The sequence below is a fragment of the Streptopelia decaocto genome (assembly GCF_964273445.1).
Source record: "Streptopelia decaocto genome assembly, chromosome: 4".
Taxonomy (NCBI): domain Eukaryota; kingdom Metazoa; phylum Chordata; class Aves; order Columbiformes; family Columbidae; genus Streptopelia; species Streptopelia decaocto.
The window spans coordinates 68,795,737-68,814,445 of NC_138658.1; the positions used below are offsets into that span (position 1 = coordinate 68,795,737).

Consider the following 18,709-nt stretch of genomic DNA (forward strand, 5'->3'; position numbering starts at 1 on the left):
TCAGATAAAGTTCTAAGACTTGTGAAAATGGAACAATACAGAAGAAACAGTTTAGAAGAAAGAAAAGACTAGAACAAAAATATAATACACTCACTTGTGCTTTTCGGCGATTTTTTGTTTGGATTTTCTCTAGTAGCTTTTTTTCCTTTGGAGGTTTGTAGGTGCTTGGAGGAACCTGTATTAAAAGGCAATAATCTCCACAATATGGGGTATAAAACATGGCAAGTGACACATTCTTACAGGAAAAAAACACCTTCACTTTTACCATAGAACAGCTGCAGTTATTTTTTAAATATTGATTCTTTTCTATTAGTGCCAGTGTAGAAGACATGGACAGATTCCAATTAGCTGGGACTACCCAAGCTTTTCAGTCCTGTCAAATGCAATATAAACCCTGGACAAAAGACTGGAAAGAAAGAAAAATCTGAAACTAGCACAAGAAAGGCTAAAGAAATAATAAATCCTATACGCCCTACCAAGGGGAAAACGAAGTTGCCAGAAGGGGAAAAGTTCTCTTTGGTGTCTCATAAACTTCACAGCACTGACAGCCAGATAGGGCAGCTGAATAAAGTGAAGCTGTGGAGCTCTTTGGCACAGCGTGTGGTAGTAGCAACAAGCTACAGAGACCCCAAAGAAGTTTAGGGAAGAGAAATCCCGTGAAGTTTATGAAATACCCAGGAACTTCACTGTAACTGAGGAAGCCTTGGAGCTGAAATGGTGGGAAACAGATAAGGCAGCTGGAGAAAGCAGCAGCTACGCTTGGCCTGTCCCTGGAGTCTTCTCAGTTATCTGTGTTTGGCCACAGCTGGAGAACACCCACTGGGCAACATGGGCCTTTGCTCTGGTCTGCTATGGCTGTCCTGATGTCATAGAATCATTTTGGTTGGAAGAGACCCTCAGGATCATTGAGTCCAGCCATAACCTAACTCCAGCACTAAACCATGTCCCTAAGAACGTCGTCTAAACGCCTTTTAAACCCCTCCAGGGATGGTGACTCCATAACTGCCCTGGGCAGCCTGTTCCAATGCCTGAAAACCCTTTCCACGAAGAATTTTGTCCTAATATCCAATCTAAACCTCCCCTGGCACAACTTGAGGCCATTTCCTCCTGTCCTATCACTTGCTACTTGAGAGAAGAGACCAACACCCTCCATGCTACAACCTCCTTTCAGGCAGCTGTAGACAGCGAGGAGGTCTGGAATGCCATTGGAGGTCGAGAGTAAATGTTTGGAGGGAGAGGACTAAAGGCTCTCCCAGCACTAGTCACAGATTTGGGAAAGCATTCACATGTCAGAAAGCACTACAGATAGAAAGAGCAGGACAGACTTCTCAGCCGGCTGTCACCTGGATCAGCAGAAGACTGGGGACTGGATGGTTTTGAGTTTGGCTGAAACTTCTGGAGGATTTTGATATTTGCTTGAGCAATAAATTTTGCCCCGAAGCAAACTCTGAAAAGAGACAGGATTTCTCCTTCCTATGTGGATGAGATAGTCTGGCAGTTTCCTGGACATCTGCTTAAATATTTATCTGGCTAAAAATGTTCTAGCTCAATTAGAAGTTACAGAATTAATTCAAGAATTAATGGGAAAAATCTATAATCTGTATCGTACTGAATGGCAGTTTATGGAACACAGGGATCCCATCTAGCTTTATGAGACTACATAAAGAGTTATGCTCTGAAAACCTCATGAATCTGATGTACTTTCCACTGTCTTTGCTATTTAATGTCATTATCTACAGGCAAAACAAATGCACACACAGAAGCAGCTAGCAATTAAATACTCTGGTGAGACTGCTCAGGTATTTTTGTGAGGTTTTTAAGTGAAGTAGAACTGCAAGTATTTCCCAGCAGTACCTAATAGTTTTTATTATGCTTTTATGGATGGAGAAATTAAAGCCCAGAGGATTTGCAAAGGCTTGCGCAGGCGGAGGGTATCAGTTTATTGCACTCTTCTTCCCAGCCATGTGCTTTACCTGCAAAACTGTGCTCATCTGCCAGGGTAAGCTGAAAATCTCTCCTCAGAAACTGCTCTGCTTATTCCAAGTAATTTAAGGAGGAGACTTTTCAATCGGCTCTGTTTCAAAAATGACCTTAGCCTTGTAATTTAGCCCTCAGATACCATGCTGATGAGCAGAAATTGGCCAGACAGGTAGACAATACAGTTGCCGGTAGAGGATGAAAAAGTCAGTATAAGTAAATTGTAAATTCCAGCAATAGATGAAAATGTCCAAACTGTACCTATTTAATCCTAATGTGAAAAAAGGGGGGATATGGGTAAGAAACACCAGCCCTGCTTTTCCTCTCCAGCCAGCGGTCAGGCTCCCTTCTGCTTTCTGGATATTCCTTTACCAGAGGTTTATTTAGTGAGTAGCTACCACAGGAAGTTTAAGAAAGAACAAAATGAATAATCACTTGAACTTTGGTAGTCATCACTCTCCTATTTTAATAAAGTTACTGTCGTAAGATGGAGAAGGGCAATCTAATGTAATGCTATTGTATTAAGAGCTTCTAGCTTTATACATAAAAAGGTCATAAAGTTAAATATATTGTTGGGTCTGTATATTTGCAAGCAAAATCCTCTGTATTGGCCAAATGAATTCACCCATTTAATTATTTTAAACAATCAAGTGACTCCACTCATGAAGCACAGCTGAAATGATATGGAGAATGTCTAAAAAATGCACTAAATTTGGCTAAATGGTGTTACAATAACATCTCAGCGTGACCCTTTTTTTTTTCTTAGCTACATAATTTGTATATAGAAAATCTAAAAATAAAATAATGGCATAATCTTATTATTCTATTATAGTGGTGATATTAATAGAATGGATTTTATTTGTAACTCAAGGCCAAGATATCCAGGAAGTTAAATGTGTCCAAATCATTTTACATATTATCAGGTATAAACACCTGTCTCCATTTGTTTTCTTTGCAAACTTCAAGCTAAAGCAAAGATCTTTCTTTGCAGAATTGTATTTATGAACGTCTGTATGCATATGTGCATGCTTGTGTGTGCACCCAGTTGCTTGTGCGCTAAGGACAGCGGAGAAAATAATTTATAATCTTTAGACCAAATATTTAGAGTGAAAGATGTCGTTATTAAACTTTAAAATTCAAGTGTTTTTCTTTTTTGACATAGCGCCCCCCATTTCTGATGAATGTCTTTGATGACAAATGATTATTTTAACCTTCTAGGCCCATGTTACTCCAGTGAAACCTTGCAAGGTCAGTGCAGGGTCCCATCTCGGTGTAGATCGCTAGGATGAATACCTGCAGTAACCCTCAGCTCCAGGCGCCTCCTGCGAGGGAAGCTGGGCAGGGAGAAATTCAATGAAATATAACAAGAGCAAGTGTAGAGTCCTGCATCTGGGCAGGAACAACCCCAGGTTCCAGTATAAGTTGGGGAATGACCTATTAGAGAGCAGCATAGGGGAAAGGGACCTGGGGCTCCTGGTGGACAGCAGGATGACCATGACCAGCACTGTGCCCTTGTGGCCAGGAAGGCCAATGGCATCCTGGGGTGGATTAGAAGGGGGGTGGTTAGTAGGTCAGAGAGGTTCTCCTGCCCCTCTACTCTGCCCTGGTGAGACCACATCTGGAATATTGTGTCCAGTTCTGGGCCCCTCATTTCCAGAAGGACAGGGAACTGCTGGAGAGAGTCCAGCACAGGGCAACAAAGATGATGAAGGGAGTGGAGCATCTCCCTTATGAGGAAAGGCTGAGGGAGCTGGGGCTCTTTAGCTTGGAGAAGAGGAGACTGAGGGATGACCTCATTAATGTTTACAGATATATAAAGGATGAGTGTCACGAGGATGGAGCCAGGCTCTTCTCGGTGACAACCAAAGATAGGACAAGGGGTAATGAGTTCAAACTGGAACACAAAAGGTTCCACTTAAATTTGAGAAGAAACTTCTTCTCAGTGAGGGTGACAGACACTGGAACAGGCTGCCCAGGGAGGTTGTGGAGTCTCCCACTCTGGAGACATTCAAGACCCGCCTGGACACCTTCCTGTGTAACCTCATCTGGGTGTTCCTGCTCCGGCAGGGGGATTGGACTGGATGAGCTTTCAAGGTCCCTTCCAATCCTTGACATTCTATGATTCTGTGAATTACCTGCTTGGTGCACAGGACACTGTCCCAGCTCCTGAACTCAATGGATGTCATACATCTCATCTTACTTCGCATTTTATCTCTACTATAATGCAACAGAGCAGAAAGAAATACCTAAAATAATGATCCTATTAATCAGAACGAATTAATTTCACCATAGGGATGCAATAATTATCAGCATTCACTGCTCAGAATCCAGACGCTTCCCTATGAATTCGTCCGGCTGTTTCAAAGCTGAGCAGTAACCATGTCTGCAGTGATTGTGAACACAAAAGTCCCTGCTAATACGCTCCATGACAAGTTCTTTGACAAATGCATGAGAACCATGAGTAAAAGTGGATATCTCATAGAACTAACAACTTTGTGAGAAAACGGATGAGAACATTTCTGCCACAGATTATAGGATGGAATCTGGAAGGGCTTTATTTCCGTGCATTCCTCTCCACAATACAGTAGCCAAAACGGTGGCCTGCTCTCACTTTACTAACTCTTTCTTGCCATCTGGGCTGCCTTTTCAGTCTGTTCATTTCAGGATCTAATATGGTGATACGGGCAACAATATGGCAAATTAAAGTGAAGCTTAATTTGCTGAGATAGGTGCAGAAATGAGCACAACATATGTCACTACTACGCTAATGGGTTTAGATTCACACAGCTTTTAAATTTGCAGACTTGGCCAGAATGTAAACCAAATTTAGTATAATCCTAACAACAAAAATGAACTTCAGTAAATGCATCCGCATGAAAGCAAATTTATTCTAAGAGGGGCTGCATGGCGTAAAGGTACTAAAATGACAGCAATATGACTCATTCCTATACTGATTAAATAGTTATTAAATGCAGTTTTTCAGAGCCTGGTATTAAGCTGTTTCAATGTAAAATCCCATTAACTGCGTAACACAGTACCACTAAATTGCTCTGCCATCCTTAGATGTAAATCATTTCTAAGAGCATTCAATACATGTATTATTTAAAATTGAAGTGCTAATACAAGGTGGCAGATAGTGCCCAAAACTGTGACTTCCCACTGCATTTAAATATAGAAGATTTTGGAGTCTCTGTTAAGTTAGTCCTAGCAGCTTGATCCCAAATCCTGTTTGCCTTGTCCCAGTGAGGTAACTTAAAGCCAGTTGTGTGTCTCCAATTTGTACCAGCATAACTGAATCACAATCTTAGACAATAAGTAAAATAAAAGCATAGCATTTCAAAGATAAATATGGTCTCATTTATTCGTGAGCAATAATTACACTGAAAAACCTTAAGTTTAGAGATTCAACATTAATACAGATAGAAAGGAATAAAATTCCACTTTCAAGGAGGACCTGTAAGCCTGGAGTCCACCTCAACTCCAGTGAAATTGCTTTGCGATTTATTTTAATGGGAGCTCATCTACAAAATAATCTGAATTTATTACAAAATTTCATTAGAATGTTGTTTTCTTACCTGCTTCAGTACATTATCCAAAGCAAAGATCTTACAAATACAAGGTCTCCCAGAAACACTTGTACCAATGCTATCATCAATTTGTACCCATTGTATAGTTTTACCTCCAAAAGTCACAAAACAACTACAGGAACCATTTTTTTCCCTTTCTTTTGTTTGGCTTATAATTTGCTTACACAACATTCACTGAAGTGAAAAGAATTAGTTTGGTCTTTTTTAGGAATCTGATCTTCATTAACACAGAATATTATAAAAATCCTTTTTTGATCTGTCAAAGGTTGTAGATTTTCTACAATTATTTTGAAAGAGACCATTAGCTCCCTTACCATGATTTTGTGCACAAGCATACATAAAACTTAGTAACTCTCAAAGCATAAAAAAACTCACAGGTAAGCTTTTATCCAGTGTCCGTATTGGCAAAGGTACAGGAATGGCACGTGGCTTGGGTACAGTCAAATTAAATTCCTCTGGCTGAGTGACCCTCGAAGTCTTGACAGTGGTAGTACGATTATTCAATTTATCTGTGAGCTGTTCAATCAGTTGCTGTACTTTCGGCTGCCATCTTCAAATAAAAACAGATTTTTCAATTTTATTTCATTATTTTCTCTCATGCAAACTTACACACCGTGTATGAGGTTGGCATTGGTGCAAATTCTGTAGTGCTTTCAGACATTCAATTTTAATAAAACTGACCTATGAGTTTGTGCTCATGATTTAGTTGGACTGTATTACTTCACCTCTTGATGGATGCCAATCCATTCAGACTAGTGGGGGTGAAATAGCCACAGTTTTTGCTGACTAAGCAACTACATCGCCAGTTCGTTTTGCAGGAGGACCAGACTATGAATCAGAAAAGCAGCTTTCATAAGCTAAGTACACGCTTATCATACTTAAATGAAAAAACTATGAACAGTGGTCTGAGCATTGCCACTTTTACCAACTGAGAGCACACATAAATCCATCTCATAGCACAGGCGGTTCTAATAAAAAAATAGAAAGTTGTAGGGAGTTGGGTGAATTAGCGAATGAACCCTCAGTGAACCCTGTGGGGCCGTCAAGATGATTTTGATTTCTCTGTTTGGATTTTGGTTTGTAGGAAGGTTCAGACTTCTTCCAAGGAATGGCACGAAGGTGCAGAATTCAAGGTAACACACAAGTTATCACGGGCCTAATTATAGTGACAGCTTCATGTCAGTTACTCCTCCTCTGTGTGTGTTTTGTCTTTAAGTATTACACATGCAATGAAGCTCTCCCAGAACTTAAAAAGCAGCCGACAGTGCAAATTTACAGTAACTTGTTTATGTGACTGTTACCTTAGCTAGTACTGTCATTGTGGGATGAGGCTTGCAAGTAACTTCTGCAAGTAATGTAGCTCCATTAAAATAAATAGGAGTCTTTATGTTAACCTCATTGACCTTGGAAAGGGGAATACAAAGACACATTTAAAAGACTTCAAGCTACTGAACGGATTGAACCGATCAATGCATCCTTAGCCCTTCGAAGCAAGTTTCAAACCCAGTAACCAAATATGGGCTTTAACATTCTTGTGCAACTTAGATTTACTAATTCTAGGCAAAACACGTTCGTTACGTTGAATGTAACTGACTGTGAAGAACAGCTCCAATAAGCTTAGTGTTAATGAAACAAGCTATAGATTAAGCATCTGCCTGCATGCATATGTATATAGATGTGTATATATACAGCGTGGATATGTGTGTCTATCTCTGTCTGTATATCTCTATCTGTATCTTCACACTATTGTAAGCATATGTTATAATTAGAATTACTACACTGGAATAAATTGAGTCAAATTCTTACTTCAGATATATCCCTGCAGTTCTTGTAGAACTGTGTGGAATTTGGAGTATTGCAAACCAAATCTATGGTGTACATTTGCTAATTTGGCACAATTTACATAGTAGGAAATAATTAATTCTACTGACTTCAGTTTCACAGAAGTGGATGCAAACTCTTTTTCAGCTGACATGGTTTATAACCTATTTTTGTGTAATGGCATTAGCCACGATTTGGGTTAATCTATCGTGCAGTGAGGAGGATGTGTGATTGCAGCCACACAGGTGTACCAATGCTAGCTCCAATTTATCTGTCCTGGCTAAAAATGAGAGTGAAAAAGTGACACAATAGGCTGCAGAGCTACTGTTTCTCCACATGAAAATGTTGCAGTTCGGCAAGGGTACTCGTGCTGTAGCACCATCTAACCAATGTGCGGACACACCTGGCACCTCAAAGCATTAAACGATGCTGCAATTATGTAAATAAATAATAGTTTTAAAAGACTTGTTTACATGCTTATCTGATTTGCTCAGAGGGGATTTTACGGCCATTGGCATAATCAAGTCTGTGCATAAAGCCCAACTCAGGCAAGTCACTCATCTTTTTTCATATACTTAATGTCATACAGACATTGAAGGAACTTAGGAGGCATGAATCTAACTCTGTGAGATAATGCGAACCTTCTGTTTTTTGTTTTCAGAGTATGATGCTTGATCTGTTCAGGGGCACTGAGAAACAAATGTATGACAGCTGCAAAAGGACCTTTCCACGAGAGAACCTTGCCTCTGGGTAAGCAAAAGGGGTTCCTATAGTCTCATGAAGACAAGAAGGGTTCTGAGTGACTTCAACAGGAGAAACACTTTAAAAGCAAATTGAACTTTGAGGGGAAGCTTTCGGCATCATTTAAACTTTGAGGTGGCCACAGGCTACTTCAGTCCTGCTTACCTTAGCAGTGGATCAATCCAGTTCTCTTTTACATAAGGTGAATCGTAGAACTTACTCCATTCATCCTTTATCCACGTGTTCAAATACAAGGCATTGAAGAAAAATCTAAGAAACTAATAATAAGTTATTTCTTTTAAACATGAGTACTGAATGTATGGTGTATATAAGACTACAAAAAGACAGTTGTTTTTACTAGAAACACTGCTGAAGAACTTGCTTGTATTTTACCCTCTAATCATAATCATAGGTGCTCAAAGTTCTGTTAGAACAGCCCCATGTCTTTCAGCCCTATTTTGTGAAACACAAATAGATACCAAAAATATTTTTAGTGGCCTAAAAAAAATCTAGAGACTACAACACGGTGATGTGTTGATGCATCTTTAATTTGCTTCAAACATTGTGAAACAAAAGGTTTTATTCAAAATTAAATTTATTACCACTGCAAGACACTGATCTACTGATTTTAGTATAATTATACAATAGAGCTTCAGAGTCTAATACATGCACAATCAACTCCTCATTATCTATCGCTAGATGATCCATGGTGCCCAGAAACATCTTGGGTTTGGCATTGCACTTGATTTCTTAAGTTCCTTTCATATCCCTGGGAACGGGGCAGGGAGAATTGCTGAGAACTGTAGTAACTGCTATACAATATAGTTTCTGCTTTTATTGATATATAATTAACTGGCATATTCCCATTAAACTAGAAGACTGAAATTTGGCACATTTAAACATTGCAGAGCTCTACATGCTGGAGAAATACCAACTAACATTTGAACTTTTGTTTCCCGCTGGAGTTCACCAGGAGGTCAAGAGCTGTTCTTTAAAACTTGAACTCCTCGAATGGCCTTTTGAAACAGACTCTTGGAAAATGGCACTTGGATTCAGCATGTGTCATGTACAGCAATGTAAATTGCAAACTTAAACATGAAATTTTTCATTAAAATTCTTGGAAATGAAAGTACAAGCAAGTATCCTGCTGAAATAATCCCAGTAATAGTAAAAAAGCACACTAAATAATATAGACATTATGAGACATACTGTAAAGCAGTGTGCAGTCACTTGAGAAGCTTCAGTTGGAGACTGCAGAGCTTATTAGTTCAGATCTGGCATCAGCCCTGTCTTGGGCTGGTTTTCACAGAGCCATACAGGTCTCTGTATTGAGTTTTTGGTTCTGGAGGACTACCAAGGAGCTTCTTAATTCACATGTTGCCAGGGCCAAGGTGGCTCAGAGCTTTGTGATTAATTCAGCTATAAACAGTTCAGATTTGACTCAAGGTGTTTGCTGCAGATGTTCAACAGGTGTAGAAAGCCTGCTGCTTGAAATCTATAGTCTTGATGTGACCATTTCCAACTGGAACAGGCTGCCCAGGGACGTTGTGGAGTCTTCTTCTCTGGAGACATTCAAAACCCACGTGGACCCCTGCCTGTGTAACCCCATCTGGGTGTTCCTGCTCCAGCAGGGGGACTGGACTGGATGAGCTTTTGAGGTCCCTTTCAATCCCTAACATTCTGTGAGTCTGTGATTCTGTGAATTAATCCGTAAATTAGGTTTATTTTCATCTGCGGTGCTTTTGTTGGAGTCAAAAGACTGATCAACAACTAAAGGGCTAAATGAGTATTACCCCCCTGGATTCCTATTCTTGTCTAGAAACTACTGCTCTTCCCCAAAACTGCAGATGCTGGCATATCAATACACCATCCAAAAGAAGATATTTCATCCCTAAAAGTGTGACTATAAACTAAGTGTTGAATTGTGAAGAAGTTGTTTTGTTGGTGCTTGCAGATTCAGTAGAGTTTACTGAGTATATGATAAGGGATGAATTTTATCCCATTGGTCTAGAAATTAATTAATTTTCCTTATGGAGAATCTTTCTCTGTAGTGCATGCACGTTGGATTACATTTTTCACCTAACATACTAATTTGTACTTATGCAATGTGTAAATAAATGCTAGAAGTCTAGACAGAGTTCACGCTCTCCAACAGGACCGATGTACTGTATGCACACCACTTCTACCAGTTATCATAACAAAATTGTATATCCATGTATCCCGCCTGTATATATGATTACAGACACAGAGAACACGTCCCCTGCTAAAGTACTCTTCTTACCTTATGGAAGGCCCTGACTATAGACAAAGTTTACAAAAGATGTGTTTTTAAACAGATGTAAGCAAGTGTGTATGCAGGGGTGGATTGAACAGGAGCTGGTGTACTTAAAATGAGGCAGACTCTGAGGGCTGAAGCTAGTTTCAAATTTCTAGGCATTCAGATTGCTCACAGAATAAGCTGATGTAGAAATACTGCAGGTGGTGATTTGTAAATCCTCCGGTTTTCTTTCATTGGCTTCCATTAAGCTGCACTCCTCCCTCTCTGTGTCCTCAGCGTTCCTCTTTTAGAGCCTAGTCCAACCCCAGAGGCTGCAGCCAGTTGTCTGCTACATTGCCACATGAAACTGAGCCTCTGAGCTGTTTCAGCTCTCCTGGCTGATCTTCTCCATCTGGGTCTTCTAAACATTTGCTGTAACTATCTTTTACAAAGTATTTGCAACTCAACTACCTCTTCAAGGCAGATGAAACTGTAATAAAGGCACACAGTTAGTGATTTCTAGCTGTTGTATTTAACAGCTGGCTATTGCCCCTTGAGGCCTCCTACTGCAACATCAGTTATGTCCTGGTTATGAACATTTCACACTGTATTAAGACAAATGGTAATTATGTGATTGATAAACGCTGTGATGTCGTCCTATGAGGTACAGAGAACGGTTCACTGTGTAAGCACATATCAATACTGTGATGTGTATTTTAGTAGCTTTAGTCACAGTCCACAGAGAAACGCTACTATAAGGATATGCCCCAATATGCATCGCACTAGAGAAGGCTCCGAACGCTGCCCTGGAAGGGTTAACCAGGGACTGCAATGCGGGGATTGCAAACGGCACTGCAGGGTCACCAGACATCACTTCTGACCAGAGTCTGCCTGAGCCGAAGTCCACGATCTTGGTTTTGATAATCCATATCACAGATGGCGAACGTGGGCAGCATAAGATCCATGAAGCCGTAGCACATTTCTTAACTACAGAAACTTTTGTGTTTTGTGAGCTGAATTGCTAGGAAAGATCCCTTATATTTCTGTTTTGTCTTTGGCCACATGTGACACAGGAGGCAACTCCAATATCAGCAGTCGTTGCTTTTATAGCAGCAAAATCTGGCTTGAAGTTCTCATAGGTTTCTCTTTGGATATTACCACCATTTGTCTCCTTAAAGAAGTCACTGGACAGTTAATAGCATTATTCTGCTTACTCCTCTGTCTTGAATGTTCCAAGACTTTTGCTGCTCACAGATCTTGACAACCAAGATTCCTTTCCCTTCTAGAAGTGGTGGAATTACACCAGAAATGAATTGTTTCCAATTTTTTACTATTTTCATGTACTCTGGCTGCAATAAGACAAGTGTGTATTGTTAAAGACTGTTTTGTAATGCATTTTTACAGGCAGGCTAAATTAATACCTTGCTTTCGAGAATTTGAACATGCCCTGCTAATATCATTAATGTAATTTTACACAGTGGGATTTTATAGATTTCTCAAAAACAAATAAAAATGGGAAGTTTTCTCATTTGATATTATCTTTTCATCCATGTAATCATCTGCAGAGCTGAAATCCTTATAATCACAACATAAGCTTTTGACTCTTGAGTTAAGGAAGGAACTTCGAGAAACAGCAGGTTCTTTTTCTCCAGGCAGGTCAGCTGCTACCTGCCAATGATGTTATTTTGCTGTGCACACCTACAGCTATTTGCCGTAGTAGCAAAAGCAATCGAGGAGGTTCCTGCTTCTCTTCACCTGCTGATTCTTTCCCTTTTATTGTAGTTTAGTTCTTCACCTATGCCAGCTCAATCACTTGCAGGATTGTACCTTTCAACTGCGACAGAGAAATGAAGAGGAAGGCAAGAAGCTCTTCAGAAGGCTTTCCTTTAAGGAAATTGTAATGGGCGACTCTATTTTGAGGATCCTGAGGTAAAGCTGTAGAGAAGAGTGTCCTACATGCTCACATGTCCTTCTGCCATTGTCTGACCCAACTGGGACCTTTTTTGTCCCCATGTCCACCATGAGGCTGATCTTGTCCTACTATTGCTACATCATCATAACAGCAATTACAACACCCATTCTTATATTGTGATTTTCCTTTGCAGATCCCTGAGGTTCTTTATGAAGGACTTCACTGCTATTAGAAGCAATCAGAACATGAAACAGAACAATACAGGTTCTTGAATGCTAGAAACAAAACACTGGTTATTTTGCATTTTTTACAAGAAAATTAAGAAATTATAAAGCTGTTTACTTCAACTTTTTATTTCAACAGTATATTGTCTCTAACATACAAACACTTAAATTTTACAAGAACTATAAAAGAATAACATGTATGAGTAATAGAACAGAAAAGTAGGCCTGAGCTAGGAATACATAGCTAGGCTCTTAGAAGAACAATCACACTAAAGTTACAAAATTGGGTTTTATCCTATGGTTCTGTAATTATACAACCATAAGGAATTTTTGCATGTGTACTTAAATATATTTAAGAGAAAGCTTTACTCACACAAATCAATCTTATTCAGCTGAATAGTCCATTTAATTTCATAAAGACTACCCATTTGAGTAAAGTTTATCTGCAGGATTAAGAAAATTGCATTCAGCCTGTGATGTGCAGAAAATATTTTTTTATTTAAGTAAATTTATTCTAAGTAAATATATGTGAATATTTTTTCTGCATGTTAACTGAACTCAGAGACAATAGTCATCAGGCAAAATCTGCAGGTCAGCACCCTGAAGGAGAATCCCAAATTTCTGACAACTTCTGTTGCTAGGGCTGCAGATCTGCCTTCTGCTGTTTTTGTCTCTGTTGCTGGGGGGACCAAATGCTGCTTCTAAATCCTCTGCTGCAGGTGCATTAATATAATCTAGCATCACTTTGGAGACAAAGAACATCTTCTAACGCAAGAGAAGAAAACCTAGGTACCATGGTGATGATGATCTGATAAGATACTTAAGCAAACAAAGTTACATCTACGGGAAAAAAAGTAGCAGGTGCAGATCATTGTGTAATGCAGCACTTCCCTATCAGAAAAGAGTCATTCCAGACAAGGAAGGAGACGTTATCTGAAATAGAACATCAGGGCACTGACACTTGAGCCATATAAAGCTAGGTGAATGCAATCAGCAACAGGTAACTGGCAAGAAGTGGGAAAACTGTGTTGCCAGCTGGATAAGCTCAAGATGCATCCAATCCAGTGGCTGTGTCTGAGGTGTTTACCAAAGAAGGGCTGGGAGAGCATTTCAGAAAGGGTGATTTGTCTGTCTACCAGATTATGATAATTCTTCCAGCCACTTCTCTGTTCTAACAGTTAATGAAATATATCATTTTTGTCTCTGAATGGAATTAATAAAAACCATTCCATAGTAAGCCCATCAAAACAAATTGAATAGAGTGTTTCTAAAAATGTTACGCAGACAATCTAACCTACTCTCTTCCTACATATTACAGAGCAACTGTACTCACTATAGAAACACTGGCATCCACAGGAACATTCAAAATAATCAGTACAGGGACAAGCCTCAGCCTTTTGAGTATTAATTACTGAAAATTGCCTATCTCTTGAATTCCACATTTTTTATTCACAGAATCACAGAATGGTTGGGGTTGGAAGGGACCTCTGGAGATCATCTAGTCCAACCCACCTGCTAAAGCAGGTTCACCAGAGCAGAACTTTGTTGTCATGCTCTCTGTTTGGCAGCAATGGTTTGGCCAATGGCACCTATGTTGTAATGGAGTAATTGGTACGTGCATAGCTCCAAACGAGCAATTGCCTTTTGGGGAGGAGAAAAAGCAATGGAAGGGCAATAGGCTTAGCAGAACAATGGGTGGTAGGAGGCAGTGGGTTGTTCAGGGAAAAAAGAGCACTAATCAGCAGGAACTGCAAGTTTCAATAAATTCGTCACATCTGGAAAAAACTTCTCTTGCCTAAAGTCGAAGAGAGAATGCGAGCAGAGCCAAGAGTATCCAAGTTAGAGGGACAACTGTAAACCACATGAACTGTAAACCATGTGATTATTCTACCTTCTCAGACTATATAAAATACATTTTAACTTGATCTTTGACTGAATATGAGGTAGTCACTGTGTAAATATAGAAATTGAAGAGTTTTGTGATAACAAAATACAAATTTATTTTCTGAATTTAAACAGATAATAACACTGATTTCTCAACTTAGATTATCCTGAAAGTTCAGAAAAGTTATCTGATTAACCAAAATGAAGAGAGATCATTAATTATTTTTAAAAAATGTTTTGTACTTTCATTACCTTTTGCATTTTTGCAGTGTCCAGAGATTTCACAATTCTGCTGAACTGCTGAAGACCGAGCTCTTCTAGTTGAAAAGTAGCCAGATAACAAATAGCTATCAAAAGATACATACATTTAAAATGCAGCATGAAATTCAAATAAAGCTACACTCTATACTCAGCGTACTCTTGGATTTAGACTGTTACTTTAATTTTAAATAGTGTTTAATAGTGTTAATAGTAGCGTTTGGAATCCTGTAAGGCCCAAGGTAAGATCTTGCCATGATTTCAGAGTCATTTCACAGTCATCATGCCAACATCACCACTAAAATAAGCAGCTCTGTCAACCCCTGATGGCTTGTTCCCGTCCCCTCCTTTTACTTCCTGGTGTTAGAGCCACCCACACAGCCACGTTAAACCAGACTGGGAATTTTAACCTGAAGCACTTTCTTGATCAGTTCACTGGCTGCCTGCTAAACACAAGTTCTAACTTAGAGGAAATTTGACACAGGGGTGAGATTGAGCTGCCAGTGGGGAGAAAAAGGGTGGCCTCTCTCTTTGGGTGGTGGTACCAGCTTATACAGCAAATATCTGCATATTCCACCTGCGAAATGCTGTCTTAGTCTGGCAACAAGGCAAGGAGAATAGGAGTCAGATGGCTCCTGAGAGACATGACTGAAAAGTTTCTGACAGTATTATCTTGCAGGAAACAGGTCTCTTTTAGTGTAACCAAAATCTCCCACGTAAGCAAGCTTATTCTGAGAAAATTTAATGTGAACAGGAGACATAATAGTAAGTTTTGATAGTGAATTTTTCAACATAATGTTTTCAGAGATGATAGCTCTTATTCTTCCATTCCAAAATCCTAGTTTACTATACATAATAATAAATTTTAAAAAATTATACATAAAATATATTTCTAGTATTTAATTTCCTTTTTCTTTTTAAGTGACCATTTTGCAGAAAGCGTTGTAATCTTTGTTTTTATTCTGAATCAGAATAAAACCAAATTTTTAAATTGTGACATTCTCTTGGAAATCCAAACCTAATTCTTGTATCCCCCTCTGGCAAGTATGCAGTTCAACACAGGAAGAGCCACAGCCAGTGCTGTGAGATTTTTGCAGACTTGTGAAGTTCATGAGCTCCCGTATCAGCTTTCATTTAACCATATTCACTTTGATCGATCGGGCTTCACTTGCACTGCAGTATTTTAGCTGCCACCAAATAGTAATGATAAAATCAGTGAATTCTGACCAATGTGCTGCAGGCAGCTCAGCGTATCGTTAGGCTTCAGTCTTGTGCTTTAGCATAGCAACATATTTAAGCAGTCTTAGTAGAGTATACATTTATCTTCTACAAGCTTTATTAAATTCAAATCTGCTCACACATAGCAACAGCCTTTGTAAGCAGCTTTGATCATTTAAGTGTCAGTGCAGCTTGGCAAAGGGAATCACAAGCAGCTTAAAAAAATGTAAGCCAGTGACCTTAGACTCTTAACTTGTTGATAAAGGAAAATTTTCTGGGGTCTACCCTCTGCTATGATTAATGAAGGCTTTTGAGCGGACCAGTCCTGACAATCCAATTATAGCAACACTCAGCTTAAAGGTATAATTTATGTGCCCCAGACAGTGAAAAACATGGCTATGGAGAAATGGAGACAACGAAGCATTACCATTTAGAATAAACTCAATATACTATTAATTTCATCCTTGATAGTTTAGGTTCTATTTCATTTGTTATTCGATTTAGATTTCTATACCTTTCCAGATTGTGACAGAAGCAATGAGAATTGCCATAAAAGTTTAGCAGTTTTAAAAACATAAAATGTAGATATACTGATATTAGATATGCTTTTGTATTTTTCAACCACTTTGTATTAAACTAGCTGGATTTTTCAAAGTACCCACAAAGCTTCAGAACATATCTGACTCAGAAAACCAGTGCCAGTGGGATTTGTGATTCCAGTTTATTTGGGGACTTAACAAATCAACCTCAGTATATGTGTATTAAATGCACAGCATTTTAAATTACTTTTGAATGTATTTCTCAATGCCTGAAATAATGCTCGGAGTAGTAGCTACTCTGATTGACTAGCTCATATTATCAGATATAGTTGTATTGTAACTGATTCTAACGAAGTACCTAATAAAAGGAAAATAATTGACGTCACTCATGGAGACAGACAGAAATCTCTTTATGTCATTGTGATGGTCAGTTACAAAAACCCCATGTGTAGGTAGAGCCAAACAGAGCTTCGTACTGTGAGACATGCCGAGCTCCTCAGCAGCCAGAGCTCTGTTATACTATTTCGAATTGGAATGGCTGAGCTATTAGGTTGCATAGAAGACAAAAAAGGGAAATCACTGAAGAAATTTTTTTTAAGTGATGGTTAAACTTCCAAGATATTTCTTCCAATCGCCAATGCTATTTTCCATCTGCATGTTACCTAATCTGCAGGTATATTCTGCAGCATTTTCTTTGGTAAAATTCCAGCTAATACCAGTGAGAGTCCAGACTAAATAACAAATTCAGGATTTAAACTTTAATAGTAAGGCCATTGGAAAAGGTCCTGTATTTCATACGGCACTGGGCACAATGGGAATGCTTCAAATGTAATATAATATTAAGACCTATGCTAGTAAAATAATATTTTTAAAGTTTTGTGGTAAACACATTTGGTGCTTTAAAGAAAGCTTACCTATATAGAGGTTGCGCTCAGAAATCAGGCAGTATTTCCCATCCCGAACAAAAAATGCATTGACTACTACATCCAATAAGGATTTATATTCTATGCATCCAGCTAGTGTATCCAATACAAATTTTTCTTCTGTCACGTTAAGAGTCTATAGAGATACAAAATTAATAATGATTAATGCGTTCTGGAAAGAAAAGGTTAGTTGTTTACAAAAAGAAGTACAATCATTTTGAAATAATTGGAAAACATGAATAATTAACAGCAATGTCTTTGGTAGGGCTGACACACTTCTAATACTACCAACTAAAGCAGTCCTAACAAATTAATGGCCCTTGTTAAGTAAAATGTAACCTTCCCCAGTGTCAAACTTTTGGTTTATCTGCTGACATACACATTTAGTTAAAAGGCCTTGATGTGTGAATGTCAACAGTTAATGCAAAGAAAATCTGAAGTTTCTGAGCTGTGAACAATTATTAACTTAGTCAATAGTACAAGAACGTTTCAGTAAGAGTTTGCTTTTCCAGTAGGAAACCTGTTCTCTGTAGATGAAGTCTGTGCTGCTTGGGGAGACCACATTGAAGGGAGAAGCTGGACAGGATTATGGAAAAGACCCTTAACTGCTACTGTAACTTAATATTGGAGAATATGACTATTTTAAACTAAACCTGTGAGTGCCGGGATTCTTATTAATGCAGACTGTGTTTCTGATCTGCCTGTGCTCTCAGTCACTCACAATATTCGTGCAACACCACAAGAGAACAGAAAAAGGAGGATCAGATGCCTACTGTATTGGATCCCACTTCATCGTCCCTTTAAAAAGTCTGAATGCTCCTGAACTTTACAGAAAGTTCTGCTCATAATAAATCATCTATGGAATTTCTGTTACTACATGAGAGGAATTTCCAGTGTGAACCACCTTTAAACATTGCAATAAAATCTGAGGCCCAGAACGGTTTGTTATAACATGAATTGAAAAAGGACAGCCACAGTGACAAAATGACAAACAATAATGATTCTTTGAATTAAGGAGGTTAGCCAAGAAGTCAAGAAAAAAGCTAATTGCGTCTTCTGAAAATATGTAGTTCACATCTGATCTCTCCCAGAGGTCTGAGGTGTGGGAACAATTGAACTGCAATAATATATCAGATCAGAGGTTCACCTTGCCTAGTAGGCTATCATCTGCTAGCATCTTCATTGCTTTATTTCCCTAATATGATGCATTTCTAGTTTGAAAGTATTATTAGAGGCCGCTGGAAGAAACTATGTGAGTATTCTGACATATGTAGGGCTCTGAGATTGAGCAAATACATGGCAAAACTTTAAAGTTACAGTTGTAATTTTTAAATGTAAACAAATGATGCAGAAGTATTCCAAGTGTAT

At 38.8% G+C, this 18,709-nt stretch overlaps 1 protein-coding gene across 1 annotated transcript in view; it reads right to left on the reverse strand.

Moving 5' to 3' along the window:
- CFAP99 (cilia and flagella associated protein 99) overlaps positions 1-18,709 on the reverse strand; it is a 60,231-nt gene that overhangs the window by 30,048 nt on the left and 11,474 nt on the right. The window contains exons 3-7 of the mRNA XM_082051704.1: positions 17,333-17,477; positions 14,656-14,750; positions 8,292-8,404; positions 5,940-6,114; positions 95-175 (exon numbers count right to left, since the gene is read on the reverse strand). Coding sequence (XP_081907830.1) covers positions 95-175; positions 5,940-6,114; positions 8,292-8,404; positions 14,656-14,750; positions 17,333-17,477 — 609 coding nt within the window. The remainder of the gene's footprint in view (positions 1-94; positions 176-5,939; positions 6,115-8,291; positions 8,405-14,655; positions 14,751-17,332; positions 17,478-18,709) is intronic.